This window comes from Chanodichthys erythropterus, chromosome 16, assembly GCF_024489055.1.
Source record: "Chanodichthys erythropterus isolate Z2021 chromosome 16, ASM2448905v1, whole genome shotgun sequence".
NCBI lineage: Eukaryota > Metazoa > Chordata > Actinopteri > Cypriniformes > Xenocyprididae > Chanodichthys > Chanodichthys erythropterus.
In genome coordinates this window covers 8166122-8181719 of record NC_090236.1, presented here as the reverse complement: position 1 = coordinate 8181719, position 15598 = coordinate 8166122, and the positions used below count along the sequence as shown (strand labels likewise).

The 15598-nt window shown below is 36.3% G+C and overlaps 1 protein-coding gene across 1 annotated transcript; it reads left to right on the top strand.

Annotated features, from left to right (window-relative positions):
- Nucleotides 1–159: 159 nt before the first annotated feature.
- Nucleotides 160–8959, top strand: LOC137002357 (uncharacterized). Its single transcript, XM_067361926.1, has 3 exons — nt 160–201; nt 4038–4149; nt 4272–8959. Exons 2-3 carry the CDS (start codon nt 4056–4058, stop codon nt 8084–8086), a joined length of 3909 nt encoding a protein of 1302 aa, XP_067218027.1. The 5' UTR covers nt 160–201; nt 4038–4055; the 3' UTR covers nt 8087–8959.
- Nucleotides 8960–15598: the final 6639 nt, after the last annotated feature.

Genomic DNA, 15598 nt, shown 5'->3' with positions numbered 1-15598 from the left:
ATGTTTTAAAATGAGCAGTTCATTCAAAAATATGCAAGATCACTGGCGAAATACAAACCAGATGACAAAAGACAACGAGCGCAGTGCTGAAAAGGGGCGGGACTACATAAGGTCTATAAAACCACAGTGTTCAGATGTAAATTAACAGTGTCTGAACCTGAAGGGGACAAATCATTCTGGAGTAATATAGTGGGGAAAAAGGTATGTTGCTAAAATTAAAATCATTTTTGTCAATTCTGTCCTCCAAACCAAAATTCAAATATCATAATTATTTAATGGCTGCTAGGTAAACAAGTGAAAACAATAAAACCACACTGATTTTAGTAAAATATATAATGTATGTTTTTACTACACCATCGAACTGTGTTCCCAGGACACCAGTATTTTTCATATATTAGGTGAGGTGAAGTTGCCAGTTGTGTTTTAAATTCTGTAATATTATAATGAATTACAATATCTGTCGACCAAAACAAAGGCTTATAATTTCATAGGCTTTGTTTCATAACTGTATTACAGAGATAGCAGCAGTCAATACAGATACAGATATGCTGTTCTTTCATAGATTTTAGATAATATTTCATATTTCAAAAAAGTATGGTTATTAAATCAATGTTAATTAACAACCTCCCCATAAGGTGACACTGCGCCGTAGTAGTCAACTGTATCAAATAAGCTGTATTTGGAAACTGAGCAGGGAACTTTCCTGGCTTGGTAAAATTGCTCAAAAACATTAAAACTTTAAATTGAAATACGAAAAAAGTTTTTTTGTTTTGTTTTTTGTGCAGGTTTCTTAGTGAATGACCCAAGAAACTGCATTACGATAACTATGTTGTCTTTAATAAATAAAACATCTTGTTGCCTGATTTACAGCATAATATTACCAAAGACTATAGAATAACACAAGACGTGTCACTCGTATTGTTTTGAATGGGAGAAAGTGTAACGCGCAATATGGCGGAATAAGTCCCGCCTTTAAATAAGAGCCAATCGCCGACTGGTAAAGTCATGCGTCACTTCAGCTGCCATTAGAATCACTGGTTTCTATAGAAACAGTCAGACGTCATGACTGACATGTAGGCTATGTGCTTGAATCACGGACACGCACACCCTCAGAGCAATAATGTAAGTTATTGCATAATAGATTTTTAACAAGCAGAATACAGTCACGATAAACAAAATCTCACTTTTAGCTATATCTTTTAACTATTATAGTAGGGTATTTCGAAGAACAAAAACATGAAATACAGCATAGTTTAGAAATACAACTGATCATTGTTAGTTTTATCTCAGGTCCATTAAATAAGTTATTTTGATTTTAGTAATGTTATTAAATAGTAACTAAGAAATTAACATTAATTAATAATAATTAATACTTCATAAGTATTTTTATTGTCAGTTTAGTGATAATAAATTAACATGAAGCTGTATGTTTTCAAAGTTTTACTGAACAATAACAATTAATCAGAACATTTCTAATCATTAGGGCATGTTGTAGTCCAGATTAAAATATAAAAATGTTTAGGTTTGAAAATAAATATCGTTTTAAGTCTTTTTTAAGTATTCAGTATTTGGTGCTGTGATGAACAACACTGAGATTACAAAAAAAATGAATGGTTGTTTGAAGCATTTTAAAAACTTCACTAGCGCAGTTACTTTGTTTGAAATCTACATGTAACGCTAATATACACTAAATACACAGTCATGCAATGCTGATGTTGTTGTTAACAATAACAATTTGAGAACAAAGTATAACAATAATAATTTGAACGGTTTGACGTGATCAGAGCTAAGCGATCGTTAGATTTAATCATCATTGGCAGCGCACTTTATTGTAGGCCTAATGCTTTTTCCTCAGTTGGTCAGAACAAAAGTGGCAGACATGTTACTTGTTCAGATGATATTTTCCAGTGAAAATTCTTATATTGGTCATACTTTCAAGACGTAGAATCTGTGATTCTGAAGTACAGTATCCACACCGGTGCGGTGACTGACAGCAAACATTAGATTCATCCACGCTGACAAGCCGTGCCGGAGCACAACGCACGTATAGATAACTATTCCACATATGACTGCAATTGCAGGTTTCAAACAGAGATGGCGACAAAGAGGAAAAATCAAGGACTGCAGCTTTAAATAACTTTGTATCTCTGTTATATTTATGGCTGTGTGAGTACAGCATGAATGCTGAGAACACGAAGGAGATAAACAACTAAATAAATTTACATTAACCAAAGCTGTAACATGGCAGATAACTATACTAAAAGAGCACAAATATGTAAACAAACTTACATTTGATCATGAACGCACACATGAGGTAAACTTTGAAGGTTAAAGGGGCTCTATGTAGGAATGACACCCAGTGGTCGAAATAGGTACTGCAGTCCAAATTCAAAATCTTGTTTGCCCCGCCCCCTCGTTTGAGGACACGCAACAAGAGGGAGCGCAATTGACAATGAAAGCTTTTTAGGTCAGGTAAAATCTGCGATTCTCTGACCCAGTTTGTTTGCTGGTCTCCATGGCTACAATACGCAGTGTTTTCCGCCAACTGGCAACCTGTGATGTCGAAATACTATTGGATAAACTGGCAGCACACGGTTTTGCACAGACCTAAACAAAGACAGACTTAGCATGTTTCCTAAATATCTGCAAACATATTGGGGTATTTTTATGTGTTATTAAAGTGAAAATCTTATGTATAGCCCCTTTAAGGTTTAGGATAATATGCTGCGTTTTCTGCGTGCTGCACTGGCTGACTGTTCAGGAAGTTTCCTAGCTCGCCACCTAGTGTCCTTTCCAACATCACCAATAAGCTCGTCACTGATTGGTTAAATGTCCTTAACAGTTTTATTCTGTTTTCTCCATTCACAGAAGAGCGTTTTGATGTGTGTGAACTTGTTACATATCCTGCAATTTTTCCCTGGCTCCAAAACGCACAACAAGCTGCATATTAGCCTACTTGACATTCATTTTCACTTAAATGTAGGCCTAATGCTGCGTTCACACCGAATGCGTCTGGGGCGTCAAATTCGCGTCAGACGCGTCTAGTTGGACGCTTCAGACGCGCATCAAATTCGCTCTATTCGCACATCTAAACAAAGTGTGTTCAGGCGCGAATTCGAGTCATGGGAGGGGCTTCCATCTCTTTCTGCACAGATCCACTGATTAAACACATCATCTTGTCAGCTGAAAACTAGTAGCGGCAATTTAACTCCGTTATGCTGGCCGACTTTTGCTAGCGAGCAGGTGGGCTATGATCAACGGCTAAAATCATGCAAAGCGTTTTACAACTAACCAGATTGTCCGATTTCTTCGCTTATCCTCTTCCAGGCAAGGTCCTTTTTATTCTTGTCTCTATAAAAATATGATGACACATCATAGGTGGCCACACACAGACTATTATCTTTGTTCTGGTCTCCACCGCTGATCACGTCATAAACACGTTACCAAAGCAGAGTCCCTGATTGGTTAACGCACTGCGAATTTTCGCCAAAGTTCAGATTTTTGCAACTCAGGCGTCAGACGCTCAATATGCTTGATTCACACCGCAGGATGACTGGACGCGCGTTTACATTGACTTAACATGTAAATCAGACACGTTCGGTGTGAGCGCAGCATAATAATTGACGGTTGGTGACATATATCATCGAAAAAAACTAATGCCAGGGCAATGCCAATTGTGACTTACCTATATGACTTGACAGCTAAGCCTGAGCGCGTCAGCGCGGGCATTTCACACATTTTGGATGCGTGAGAGTCAAGTCTGCATAGGCTATACTATTTGGATTCGTCATTGGTTAACTGCCAGATCAAAATATTAAACAGAACAAAAAATAACCTTATTAACCGGTTAATGACCATTTCAAATTAGCGTTTCTGTTCAGAGCGATTAAATTCGATTTCGTTTCCGTTTCTGGTTACGTTCCGGTCAAAATTTTGTTCCGTTTCTCATTTTCGTTCCTTGAACCGGTTCAGAGTCCTGGATTGAGATGTGTAGGCCTATATATATTATATATATTTATTTATTTATTTTTCCACAGGACTTTTCCACTAGAAAGATGTCTGACTCTGAAACCATTGAACTTGCTTGTCTTGGCCGACCCTTTCAGTTGGGAATGCTTTATGACTGCCGAAGAGATGTCCTCATTCCAGGTAATAAAATGCACATGGACACAGATGACACTGGGGAGGAAACAATCAAAAGGGTCTATTTAATTACTTTATTAGATTTTATGCTTTACCTTTGGGCTAATGATTATACAATTTTCCTCCAGGAATAACTCTTTGGGATGCTGAGATGTTGCAGAAGAATATTAATGTGCGTCCACAGCCAAACACTGACTTCAAAATCATTGCCTCAGATTCAAGTGAAGACAAAGTAGAAGCTCTTAAGGTCTCTGCATCTCTTGAAGCCAGCTTTCTGTGTGGATTAGTTAGTGTGAAAGGGTCAGCTGACTTTTTAAATGATAAAAAGAAGTCCAGACATCAGTCTCGAGTCACCTTACAGTATCGGACAACTTCACGTTTTGAGCAGTTAACTATGGAGCATCTTGGAGCAGGGAACGTAAAGCATTGCAATGTATTTCAGGAGGGCTCAGCCACACATGTTGTTACGGCTCTATTGTATGGAGCTCAAGCGTTCTTTATTTTTGACCGTGAAGTTTCATCCAATGAAAATCATCAAGAGATACAAGGGGACCTTCAAGCATCAATCAAAAAGATACCTTTAATATCAGTTGAAGGTAAAGCATCTTTGAAAATGACTGAATCAGAAAAAGAGAAAATAAACAAATTCAGCTGCACTTTTCATGGAGATTTTGCTCTGGAAAACAATCCAGTTTCCTATGCAGATGCCATCAAGGTGTACTCAGAGCTGCCAAAACTGTTGGGAGAACATGGAGAGAATGCTGTGCCAATGACCGTGTGGCTTTACCCTCTGAAAAAACTAGATTCAGCAGCTGCTCAGTTAGTCAGGGAGATCAGTGTAAGCCTAGTACGACATGCCCAACGGATCATGGACGAACTGGATAATTGTGACATTCAGTGTCAAGATCTGATGAGGGACAATGTCGCCATTCAATTCCCTGAAATCAAAACTAAAATCAGAAAATTTAAGGACCTCTGCTCAGAGTACAAAATTGTTTTTAAAAAAGATCTCTGCAAGCTTCTTCCATCTATAAGGGGTGGAGGAAAAGAAGAACAAGAGCTTGCTGATGCTCTCACAGACAAAGAAAGATCACCGTTTCAGGGTGCTCTGGTACACAAGCATCTAAATGAGAGAGAGCGAGAGATGAATGTCATTAGATCTTACCTCGAAATCATGAAAGAAGTCCCTGTTCTTTCATCCAGCAATGACTTGGACAAGGTTGTCTTGAAAGCATCCAATAACTATGTGGTAGCTTTTGCACTCTCCTCCTTAAATGAAAAGGAACCATACCTTTCAGATTTGGAGAATTACCTGAAAAAACAATCATGTAACAATGGAGAGCAAGTAAGGTATGATCAAGACTCATCAAAAAAGATAGAAAAATGGTTTTCATCAGGAGATGTAACTACACTTACCAGGGAAACCATACAGTCCTTCCTAGATTTCAAAGAAGCCAATAAAGGAAGAAAGAACATTGAATTCTGTATTGCATCAATCCCGGATGAACTCAACACTGCCTCTTCAATTCATGTATATGAAAGGGGGAGACTCATAAGTTCACAATATGAGCTCCCCTCAAAACCCCCAAAACCAGTCTTCTTGAGTGCTGAGCATGACTGCGTGTATCTGCAAATCAACCCCCCTGACCACGGTGTTAGTTCTGTGGCCTCATACTGTATTTCATATCAGTCTGCACAGAGCCCTGAATGGACAGAAGTGTTTACTGATGGGGTTTCTGATCAGGTCACTGTCAAGCAGTTACAACCACATAAAGAATATTGTTTCAACTGTAAGGCGGTGTGTCGTCCTGGAGTAAGTCTGACAAGTGACACAACATCATTCTTCAAGACTCGTCCATGTGCCCCACCTGGAGCACCTATAGTGAAACGAGTAGAATCTGAGTCTGCAACTGTAGCTTGGGATGTTCCTACATCTGTGGGTGAAGATGTTCTGGTCACTGGATATGTGTTGGAATTCAGAGAATGCACAAAAGATCAGGAAAATGAAAAGCCATGGAAGTCTGTCAAATCTACAAACAGGGAGTGCACTCTTCAGGGACTGAAAGAAGACACAATTTACACAATCAGAGTTTTTGCAAACTGTGGAAATGATGGAGTGAGTCTCTCTAGCCCTGAAACTGTGTTTTCAGCCAGTTTTAAGGGTAAACAATCAAAGAAGGATGGGAGTGCATCGTTGTTGAATCAGTCTATACGAATAAAAAGGGGCAATCCAGTAATCCATGCACTGATACTACACAAAAAATTGGCAGAAAATGTAAGTTTTAATCAGTACGTCTTCGGAAGAAAGGTTGAGGATGTGAAAAACAAAGTAATTCTTCTTGTAGGATCAACAGGTGCAGGAAAAACCACACTGATAAATGTAATGATCAATTACATAATGGGCGTAAAGTGGCAGGATTCATATCGCTTCAAACTAATCAATGAAGTGACCAATCGTTCACAGGCCGAGAGTCAGACATATAACGTCTCCTCTTATGAGCTGTACAATCAGCCTGGCTTTCAAATCCCCTATTCCCTCACAATTGTAGACACACCAGGATTTGGTGATACAAGAGGAATCACACATGATAAACTGATAACAGAGCAGGTCAAAAGCTTTCTTTGTAGCCCTTTGGGAATCGATCACATCGATGCCATCTGCTTTGTTGTCCAGGCCTCTCTTGCCCGCCTGAGTGCCAATCAGAGATATATCTTTGACTCAATCCTGTCCATTTTTGGCAAAGACGTTGCAGAGAACATCTTAATTTTGGTGACATTTGCAGATGGTAAAGACATCCCAGTTCTAGAGGCCATCAAAGCAGCAGATCTGCCCTGTCAAAAGAATAAAAAGGGACAACCCACCCATTTCAATTTCAACAATTCAGCTGTGTATGCAGACAAAAAAGTAGAAGAGCCTACAACCTCTGACAGTGATTCAGATGATAATGATGATGAAGATGATAAACTGACTGAGCTTGTCTGGGACAAAACCTTTAAACAGATGAAGGCTTTTTTCAAGGCACTGGGGACCATTGAAAGTAAAGATCTGACAATGACTATAAAAGTCTTGGAGGAACGAGAGCGCCTTGAGAAAGCCATGACAAGTCTGACCCCTCAAATAACTGCTGGACTCTCTAAAATGAGTGAAATAAAAAAATTCAAACAATGTTTGGAAAACGAGAGTGATAACATGGCACAAAATGAGGATTTTGAGCAAGATGTAGAGGTGATGAAAGCAAACAGAACTCCTGTAAACTGTTTTACCATGAACTGCAACACCTGCTTCTTCACATGTCACTCCAACTGCTTCCTCCCTGCAGAAGATTCTGTGCAAACTTGTGCTGTGATGGAGGCTGGCTACTGCATTATCTGCCCTGAAAACTGCCATTACTCTGCTCATTCAAAGGAAAATTTCATGTGGACATATGAAACAAAAATAGAGAAAAAAACTATTAAAGAGCTGAAAGACAACTTCATGAAGGCAAAAGGAAAGTTTATGGACTCTAAGCAAATACTTGATGCACTTGAAGAGGAACTTCATGGAATTGAGGAAAAATTAAGGAAGTTGATAAAATTGTCCTCTGACTGCCTAAGAAGACTGGATGAAACTGCACTGAAGCCAAAATCTCTCTCCACAGCTGAATATCTGGAAATCCTGATCAAAACCGAGAAAGAGGAGAAAAGTCCTGGCTTTGAGGACCGGATTGTTGGACTCGAGAAAATGAAACAAGAAACTCTTATCCTGGAAAAAATTGCTAAAGGAGAAAATTTGCTTGAAACAGAGCGCCGCATTATGGAGGAGAGAGAGAAGCGAATGAAAACTGTTGCCTTGAAAATAATGAGAATGAAGAAAGCTGTCACTGCCTTCCAGTCACAGAGCAATCAAAAAACATCCGATCAAAAGGATGGAAGTGCTTGCCTTGAGGGCCAGGAGATGTCCTAAACTAAATAAAGGCTGATTAGTTCAATGAGAATAAGAAAAATTTAAAAGTTGCTTAACATGATGTTACTTAGACATCAATGCTTCATTCATGTATGGATTAATCCTCTTTTAACATCAAGAATACTGAATTTAAGAGTAATGTCATGCTTGTATTTGTGCTTTCAAACATGCAATGTCAAATTTCTCAAGAACCCACAACAATCAATGTAGCTCAACTGGTAGAGTAGTGCTAGCAACACAGAAATGGCTCCAGGTGAATGCATGAAATGATCAAAAAGAAATAAGCTTAAATGCTTTAAGATTAAAAAGCATAAATGTATTTTTTTTTTTTTCATCTTTGTGTTTAGTCTTCCAAAATCATGCAAACATTTAGACACTGTAAAACACTATGAATTACTATAAAAACACAATGTATGATTTCAAGCACTTCCTTATAGTTTTCAAGAAATTATGAGTAAGTTGTATTAGTCTGGCATAAAACATTTTGAAAATAAGAAATATGGATTTTTCTTATGAGCTTATACTGTTTTGCCGCAACGCTTGTCAACATGAAATTTTCCCAATTCCCTGAAAATGTACTACTGTTCACAAGTTATCAGCAATTGTATTATAATTAATTCCAACTTAAGTATCATAATTATTTTTATTATTAGTAATATTGTTTTAAAAGTAATTTTCTCAACTCTGTGAATTAATAAATAGAACTTAACTGTTAAACTTAATCATTAGTACATAATTTTACTATTTTAAACCTAAGTTTCAATTTTTCTGAAGCCTATTTTGCTAAATCCAGTTCCAGAACATGGACTGCGACTTTTAAACAATATCCAAAATCCTGTATGCAATTTGCGTTAATCAAACAACAAAACAACATGAGATCACTTTTGTAGCTTTACCTGAAAATAAATAAAGCACTGCTTATTTCATTTGTATCTTTGTTCAATGTGTATTTATCTATAATTGCAATTTGTTTATGTTTTTCTATGCAGATACACTCCACTACAAAATCCCCCCAATAATTCTAGAATGATGAATTCTTTCCAAATAGAGCTATACAAGTCATGGTGAAATTGTTTTTATATATCCTAAATGGAACAGTATATATCTGTATAATGATCAAGGAAATAAAATATTATATAAATGATAAATAAAAATAGATTATGACAAAAACTTTACATTTTGTAGCTGTAACCTCCATGGTGAATTAAATCAAAGGGATATTTCACCCAAAAATAAATTTGCATAATAATTATTATAAGAAAAGAAAAAAAATTTTCTTTCTTATAATAAGTATTATATCGACTTCACAAATCTTTGGATTGTTTATCTGAAGAAAGAAAGTCATATACATCAGGCATGGCATGAGGGTGAGTAAATGACAGAGTTTGTTCAAAAATGTAATGTCAACAGGAAAAAGGTGTATTTTGGAAAGCACTTGTTAAAATACATAAATCATCAGAAGGGTTATTTACAAAAAACCTGCCAGTGACCGGGTCAGAGCCAAAAGTCGTTCACAGGATTGTTTTTTTTTTTCTAAAATGCCACATTTTTTCATCTAAATGCTGCCTCTATCTCTCGCTCCCTTTCAGTGTTATCCCTCATAATTAGCCACTAAAATCTAGTGGATTGGATCATCAAAATCATCTAAATTTTCTCACAAATTCTCATTACCATAATGTGTTCAGACCAGGGTTTGTTTAATTCTTGTTACAGACCTTAGTCAAGGTTGTGAGGGACAGAAGTACTGTGTGTTCGGTGTATTGTACAGTAACAGCTGTTTAACAACATGCCAATTCTTCAGCTGACTTAACTGGCAGTAGACAAACCTCCATAAAACGTTTGTAAATGTTATGAATTTTGAAAATGACATGTACCCTAGAACCTTTAGTGCATGCCATTGCAAAGAATGGACATGTATCCCTCACAGCCTTGTTTTCATCAATGCAAAATTCAATAGTGTCATGAAACTGCAAAAAAAAAATCATGAAACACATAAAAGGGTTAAAGTTAAAAGTGAAAATTTAGCAAACTTGATCAGAAAACTGTAGGTCAGCCAAACATGAGAGGCCGATGGCTTTTATGTGTGTGTGTTTGTGTTAGACAAGGGCTAAATAAAGCTTGTCTGTCTCTTTAGTTAACATTACTCCTAATTACCACCACAATACAGCTTTACAAATACACAAACATCTGCTGACAATTAGTGTGAGGTGGTTGTCAAACAGTGATTATCAGCCTCATTAAGGGGGAGGCGAATCTCATTATGTGTGTTTAGAGTCCTGACGACAAAGATTAGTGTTGGGCAGTTTGAATCAACCATCGCCCCTCAAACACAGACCACACAGAGGGGTAATGAGTCTTGAATACACAACTCACTTGACCAATACATCCGAGTACATCTCCTGAAAACTTCATTCAATCAAACTCTTAAACAAACATCAATACCCTGCCAATGACATGATAAGCTAATTTCATTATTCGAATGTCTTTTTAAATGCTATTTCAGTTTGTGTAATTGGGTAGTGGACATGTAGACCTTTTCTCGATCAATGTCAAGTTTAATATTTATATTAAATGTATAAAATATATTTTAGGTCTTGTCTTATAACTTGTCGCCATTCTTCTAAAAGTTTTTCACTATTTTAAACAGTCTTGCAGTGTAACATTCATTAAGAAATGCAAATTTTCCCTGTTGTTTCTCAATTAATTTGAGCCCCCCCAGATTTCTCTAGTGCCCCTCCAACATCCCCAGGATACTAATTTTTTTGTGATAGCACTCAAAATGTACAAAATATATAAACACTAAATTAGTTCATACAGGAATTACTAGAAACATTGTGCGGTTGTATTTTTTACAGTATCCTTTTACAGTTCTCCCTCACAGACATGCTCAGCACTTCAGGTGCTCACTCACACCATGCTAGAATTGCCATAATTACAAGATTTCAACTTGTAAAAAGCATTCATGTCCTCATCCACATCCTTTTTCTAAGCAGTTTTCCAAGACACACCTTATCTGATCACTTCTCAAGACGGCCATTGACAATCACTTGAGCAGATGACATGCAGCTCCTTTATAAATGCACACTAGTCAATATTTAAACGTGCACACACCGTTAATACATTGCTACACGATCATGGAACACTTGGAAATGTAGCTTGGAATTTTAAAAATGTGATTTCCAAGTCATGAAAAATCTTGAAAATTAATAAATTAAAAACTTAAAAAAATATATAGATGCAACTATTATAGTAAAATATAAAATAGTTTTGCTAAGTTATGTTCAGCTCTAAAATATTCTATCAGCATATTGCGCTATTTGTTGAATAGTAGCCTATTATTTGATGTGATAACACCTTTCAGAACCTGCAAAATATCAATAATTTAAAAAATAAATAAGTGAGATCAAATTTTTTTTTTTTTTTGGCACTGCAACAAAAATGTATTATTATGAGATGTTTACATATAGTCCACAATATATAATAAAACACGAAAAAAGAAAGAATCATGCAACCAGGTCTTCTAATGGTTTAAATTTCTTCAATGAACCAAGTTGTCTTCTTCCACTTTTAAATTTTACCATTCTTAAAGATTTAGAGTAAATCCAAAATTCTTTCTACAAAACAGAAAACAATGGCTTTGTTTTAAGGAACTTACAGTAAATTAATATAACATGAATATAACATTTTCCCAAAATGAAAATATTGTTCAGTAGACATTGAATGTGTTCATCTTCCATTATTATACCAAAAGTTATGTAATATTTAGAAAATAAAGTAATCAAATTAATTGTAATTTTACGCCATTCGTATCTAAGACCAAAAGTCTCTAAACAGTCCAATTAAACAGTTGTACTAACTAAATAGTCAAAAAACAAATGTTTCAATTTCAGAATTATAGAAAGTACTTTTGTGATTAGCTAATATTAAATTTGAAGCGGTTATTAATCTGAAAAATGGAGGAAACTGTTTAGTAGTTAAAAGGGGGTAGGGGGGATCATAAACCTATGAATCATGAATGATATTATGCTTCCCCACCAAGTTTTCGAAATGCCCCCCAGTCACGCAATCCTAGAACCGGGCCTGCAAACAAGTAAGGGGGAAAAGGTGAGAACCTTACAGTCTATGGTGAGAACATTGATTGCGTGGGGCGGGGGCATGCTCCGAACAGATATTTGCTTTACATGCTCACACTTGTAGTTAGTTTAAGGGATTTTTATTTGTTATTACCTTGTCACAAAAAAGGGGGGAAAAATGTTGCAACATTTCACAAAAATCAAGATAGGCTACATTTGGTCAAATCATAATGTTATAAAAAGATGAAGTGCTATGGCTATTTAAGACAATATTGGCTTTAGGGCTTTACCCTCTCTCTCTCTTCGTTCCCACATCTCAGTACTCAAAAATTGCCACATCTCTGTTTTGGTTCTTTAAGTGCTTTTTTGTACAGTAGGGTTTAAATCGTTAAGAAGTATTTACCTTCAACATCGTTAAGACGCCGTCGCACGTGAAGGTATTCAACCAAAGACTTTCTTCAACCCTGGTAAACGATAAAAGGCATTTGTAGGTTTTGTTTCAGCTGACTAAAAAGTAAACATCCACTTCATTATTCACTCTATTCTTTTCTGTGATCAGAAACATCCAAATTTAACAGAAAATAACCGCGCAAAGGAATTCAGTTCGCGAGCTATATGAATGATTTAGACTGAATCACGAACCGATTCAGTAACCGTTTGTTAGAAGCACGTTTTACAGATTCAATTAGATGAACCAACTCAAGAGTGACTCATTTGCGAATCGGACACCTGATTATCGGTAATCGGAAAAAAAAAAGTGTACACGACATAATTGTTAAAGAATCATCATGGGAAAGTTGGCAATATACCTCATCAGGAATTTTTGTTGTTGTAATTTTGCTTCCCAGCAGATTTCTACTGGCTCTCGTGCTGCAGTGACTCGGCTGACTTGCGACCTTACATTTTGTTTACATTTGTTTTGTGACAATTCATTCATATTTAATTATTATTATTATTATTATTATTATTAAATTACACTTACTTTAATAAACGATTATTATTTTAAGAATTATCTCGTGTTTTATTGCTATGAACGATAATAATAGGCATACTGAAACCAATTCAATGTTTAAAAGTTGTTGGTTTTATTTGCACATGTGTGTGTGAGTAAAGGAGTGTATATGTGCGTGGTAGGGTTGTTTTGACTGACCTTTTGATGTTTAGTTTTCCTCAAAACAGTATAAAATTAGCCTTCCCTGTTCAACTTGAACACATCAGATGTTCCTCTTTGTTGGTAATCTCATTAGACACCTTCACCACATAATTCGTGTTGGCAGTGGTTGAAAGTATGTTCTCAGATTAATGAACTTACTAAAATGAGTTTGATTACATATATTAGGACCATTAGGTGACAAATTAGACACACACATCAGCCTAAATACAGAAAGTGGACACATATTTAAACTAATGTTAAGCTATATACTAAACCTAGCACTACAGTAAAACAGACAGAGTCTCAATGTGTGTGTCTGGGCAGAGTGCCAAGTCTCTTTGACTTGTGGGCCAAAAACAACCCAATGCTTGTTAAACCTTCTAATGACTGTTTGTGTTCAATCAATAAAGCCCAAGACATAGAATTTACTTTAATGTTGGGGTTACCAACATTTGTATTTGACAGATGCTTTCATCCAAAAGCAAGACTAACAGCATCAACATGGCTATATATTTTTTAGCATATAGCTCCTGTTAGCTTGTTCTACCACCCAGTTTTAAATGTTTTCCCTTTTTATGTAATTGTTAGGGAACTGACTCAGCTGCATGTCCAATTTATGACATCAATCAAATGGTGAAAAAAGATCAGTCAATCCAAATGATTTCTCATGAGTCCACATCCAGAGGAATCAATAGCCTCGTTTCAGGTCAAGATCAATGTTGATGTTCTACATTTGCTGAAATGCAAACTGTACTGGGTAACCTTTACACACACATGCACACACATCAACAGCTATGCTGAATGAAGGATGAGATTCATTCAAACATCAGCTCAGATTTTTTTAACATCTAGTCAAGTCAAGTCAAGTCAAATTTATTTATATAGCGCTTTTACAATTGGTAATTGTTCAAAGCAGCTTTACATATTAGAAGCACAGAAAAAGGGAAGTGGTTAAAAATAAGTTGTACAACCAAGCGTGGTAATATGTAACATATACAAGATGGTGCTACATTAAGCCAATGTCGGCTGACTCCCAGGGGTGGAAAAAAACCCCTAGGAGAAAAACCCAGCGTGCTAGCACTGGGAAAAAAGTCCTGGGAGGGAAAAAAACCCTTGGAAGATATATATAATATATGTAAATGGATATGGAGATCAAAATCTGAATTATACATTTTTATTATAGAGATTAAAAATAGATTATATACATCTCTTTCTTAATGCATTATTTGAACTGCCTAACACAAAATTGGATAGATAGATAGATAGATAGATAGATAGATAGATAGATAGATAGATAGATAGATGGTAAGATAGATAGATGGTAAGATAGATAGATGGTAAGATAGATAGATGGTAAGATAGATAGATGGTAAGATAGATAGATAGATTTTGTCTGTCTTTTCTCTTGGGAAGAGAATAATGAAGATGTTTACTGCTCTAATTAAGCAGACGCATTCACAGATTCTTATTCCATGCCATTTAACAGGCTTTAGAAAGAGAGCGAGGGATGGAGAGAAGGCTATTGTGGAGACATAAATGTGTCTTCGTGAAAATGCTGCCTAATTATGTCCTTTGAGACCAGGACAAGAGGAGAGGGGAAAGAGAGAATGAAGAAGAGGAAAAGCAGGATGAGGAAGAGGGAGAGAGAGAATAGAGGGGGAGGAGAGACATAAGTGCCTGGAGGAGTCTGAGAGCAGAGGTCTTAAGCCACAGATGAATGGAGGAAGACAAACTAAACAGACGTAAGAATGACAGAGAGAGAGTTGGGGGAGGGCCAGGCAGACAAATAGAAAAAGAAAAGCCGTTGAGAGGAAGGAAAGAACACTAGATACACAAAAGAAAAACAAGAGCAATACTTTCAGTCAGGCTTTCTATTATGATGTGGAGGACTGTATACAATAGACTTAATGGCAAATACACACACACACAATGTCTCATTCAGAGATTAACTGTGAACGCTACATTTATTATAAGGTATTTACATTTTTTTTAACATTCATTTAGCATTATGTATTTAATCATTATGCATTATACACCTGACATGCAATCATTCACATTGCTGTCCTTGCTGTGAGATGAATACTGTAAATTCATCACAGATTGACTCTTATCTGATTTCCTCAGAAAAATTCACTTTAGTCTTTGGATATATGTTCAGAAAAGTGTTCTATATCATATTTATATTTCTGCAATATGCTGTGTACATTATGCAGATTTCCTGCAGAATTTCTGGATGACCAACTTGGCTGGAAAGTGCAGTATACAACCAGAAGACATTTTGTGAAA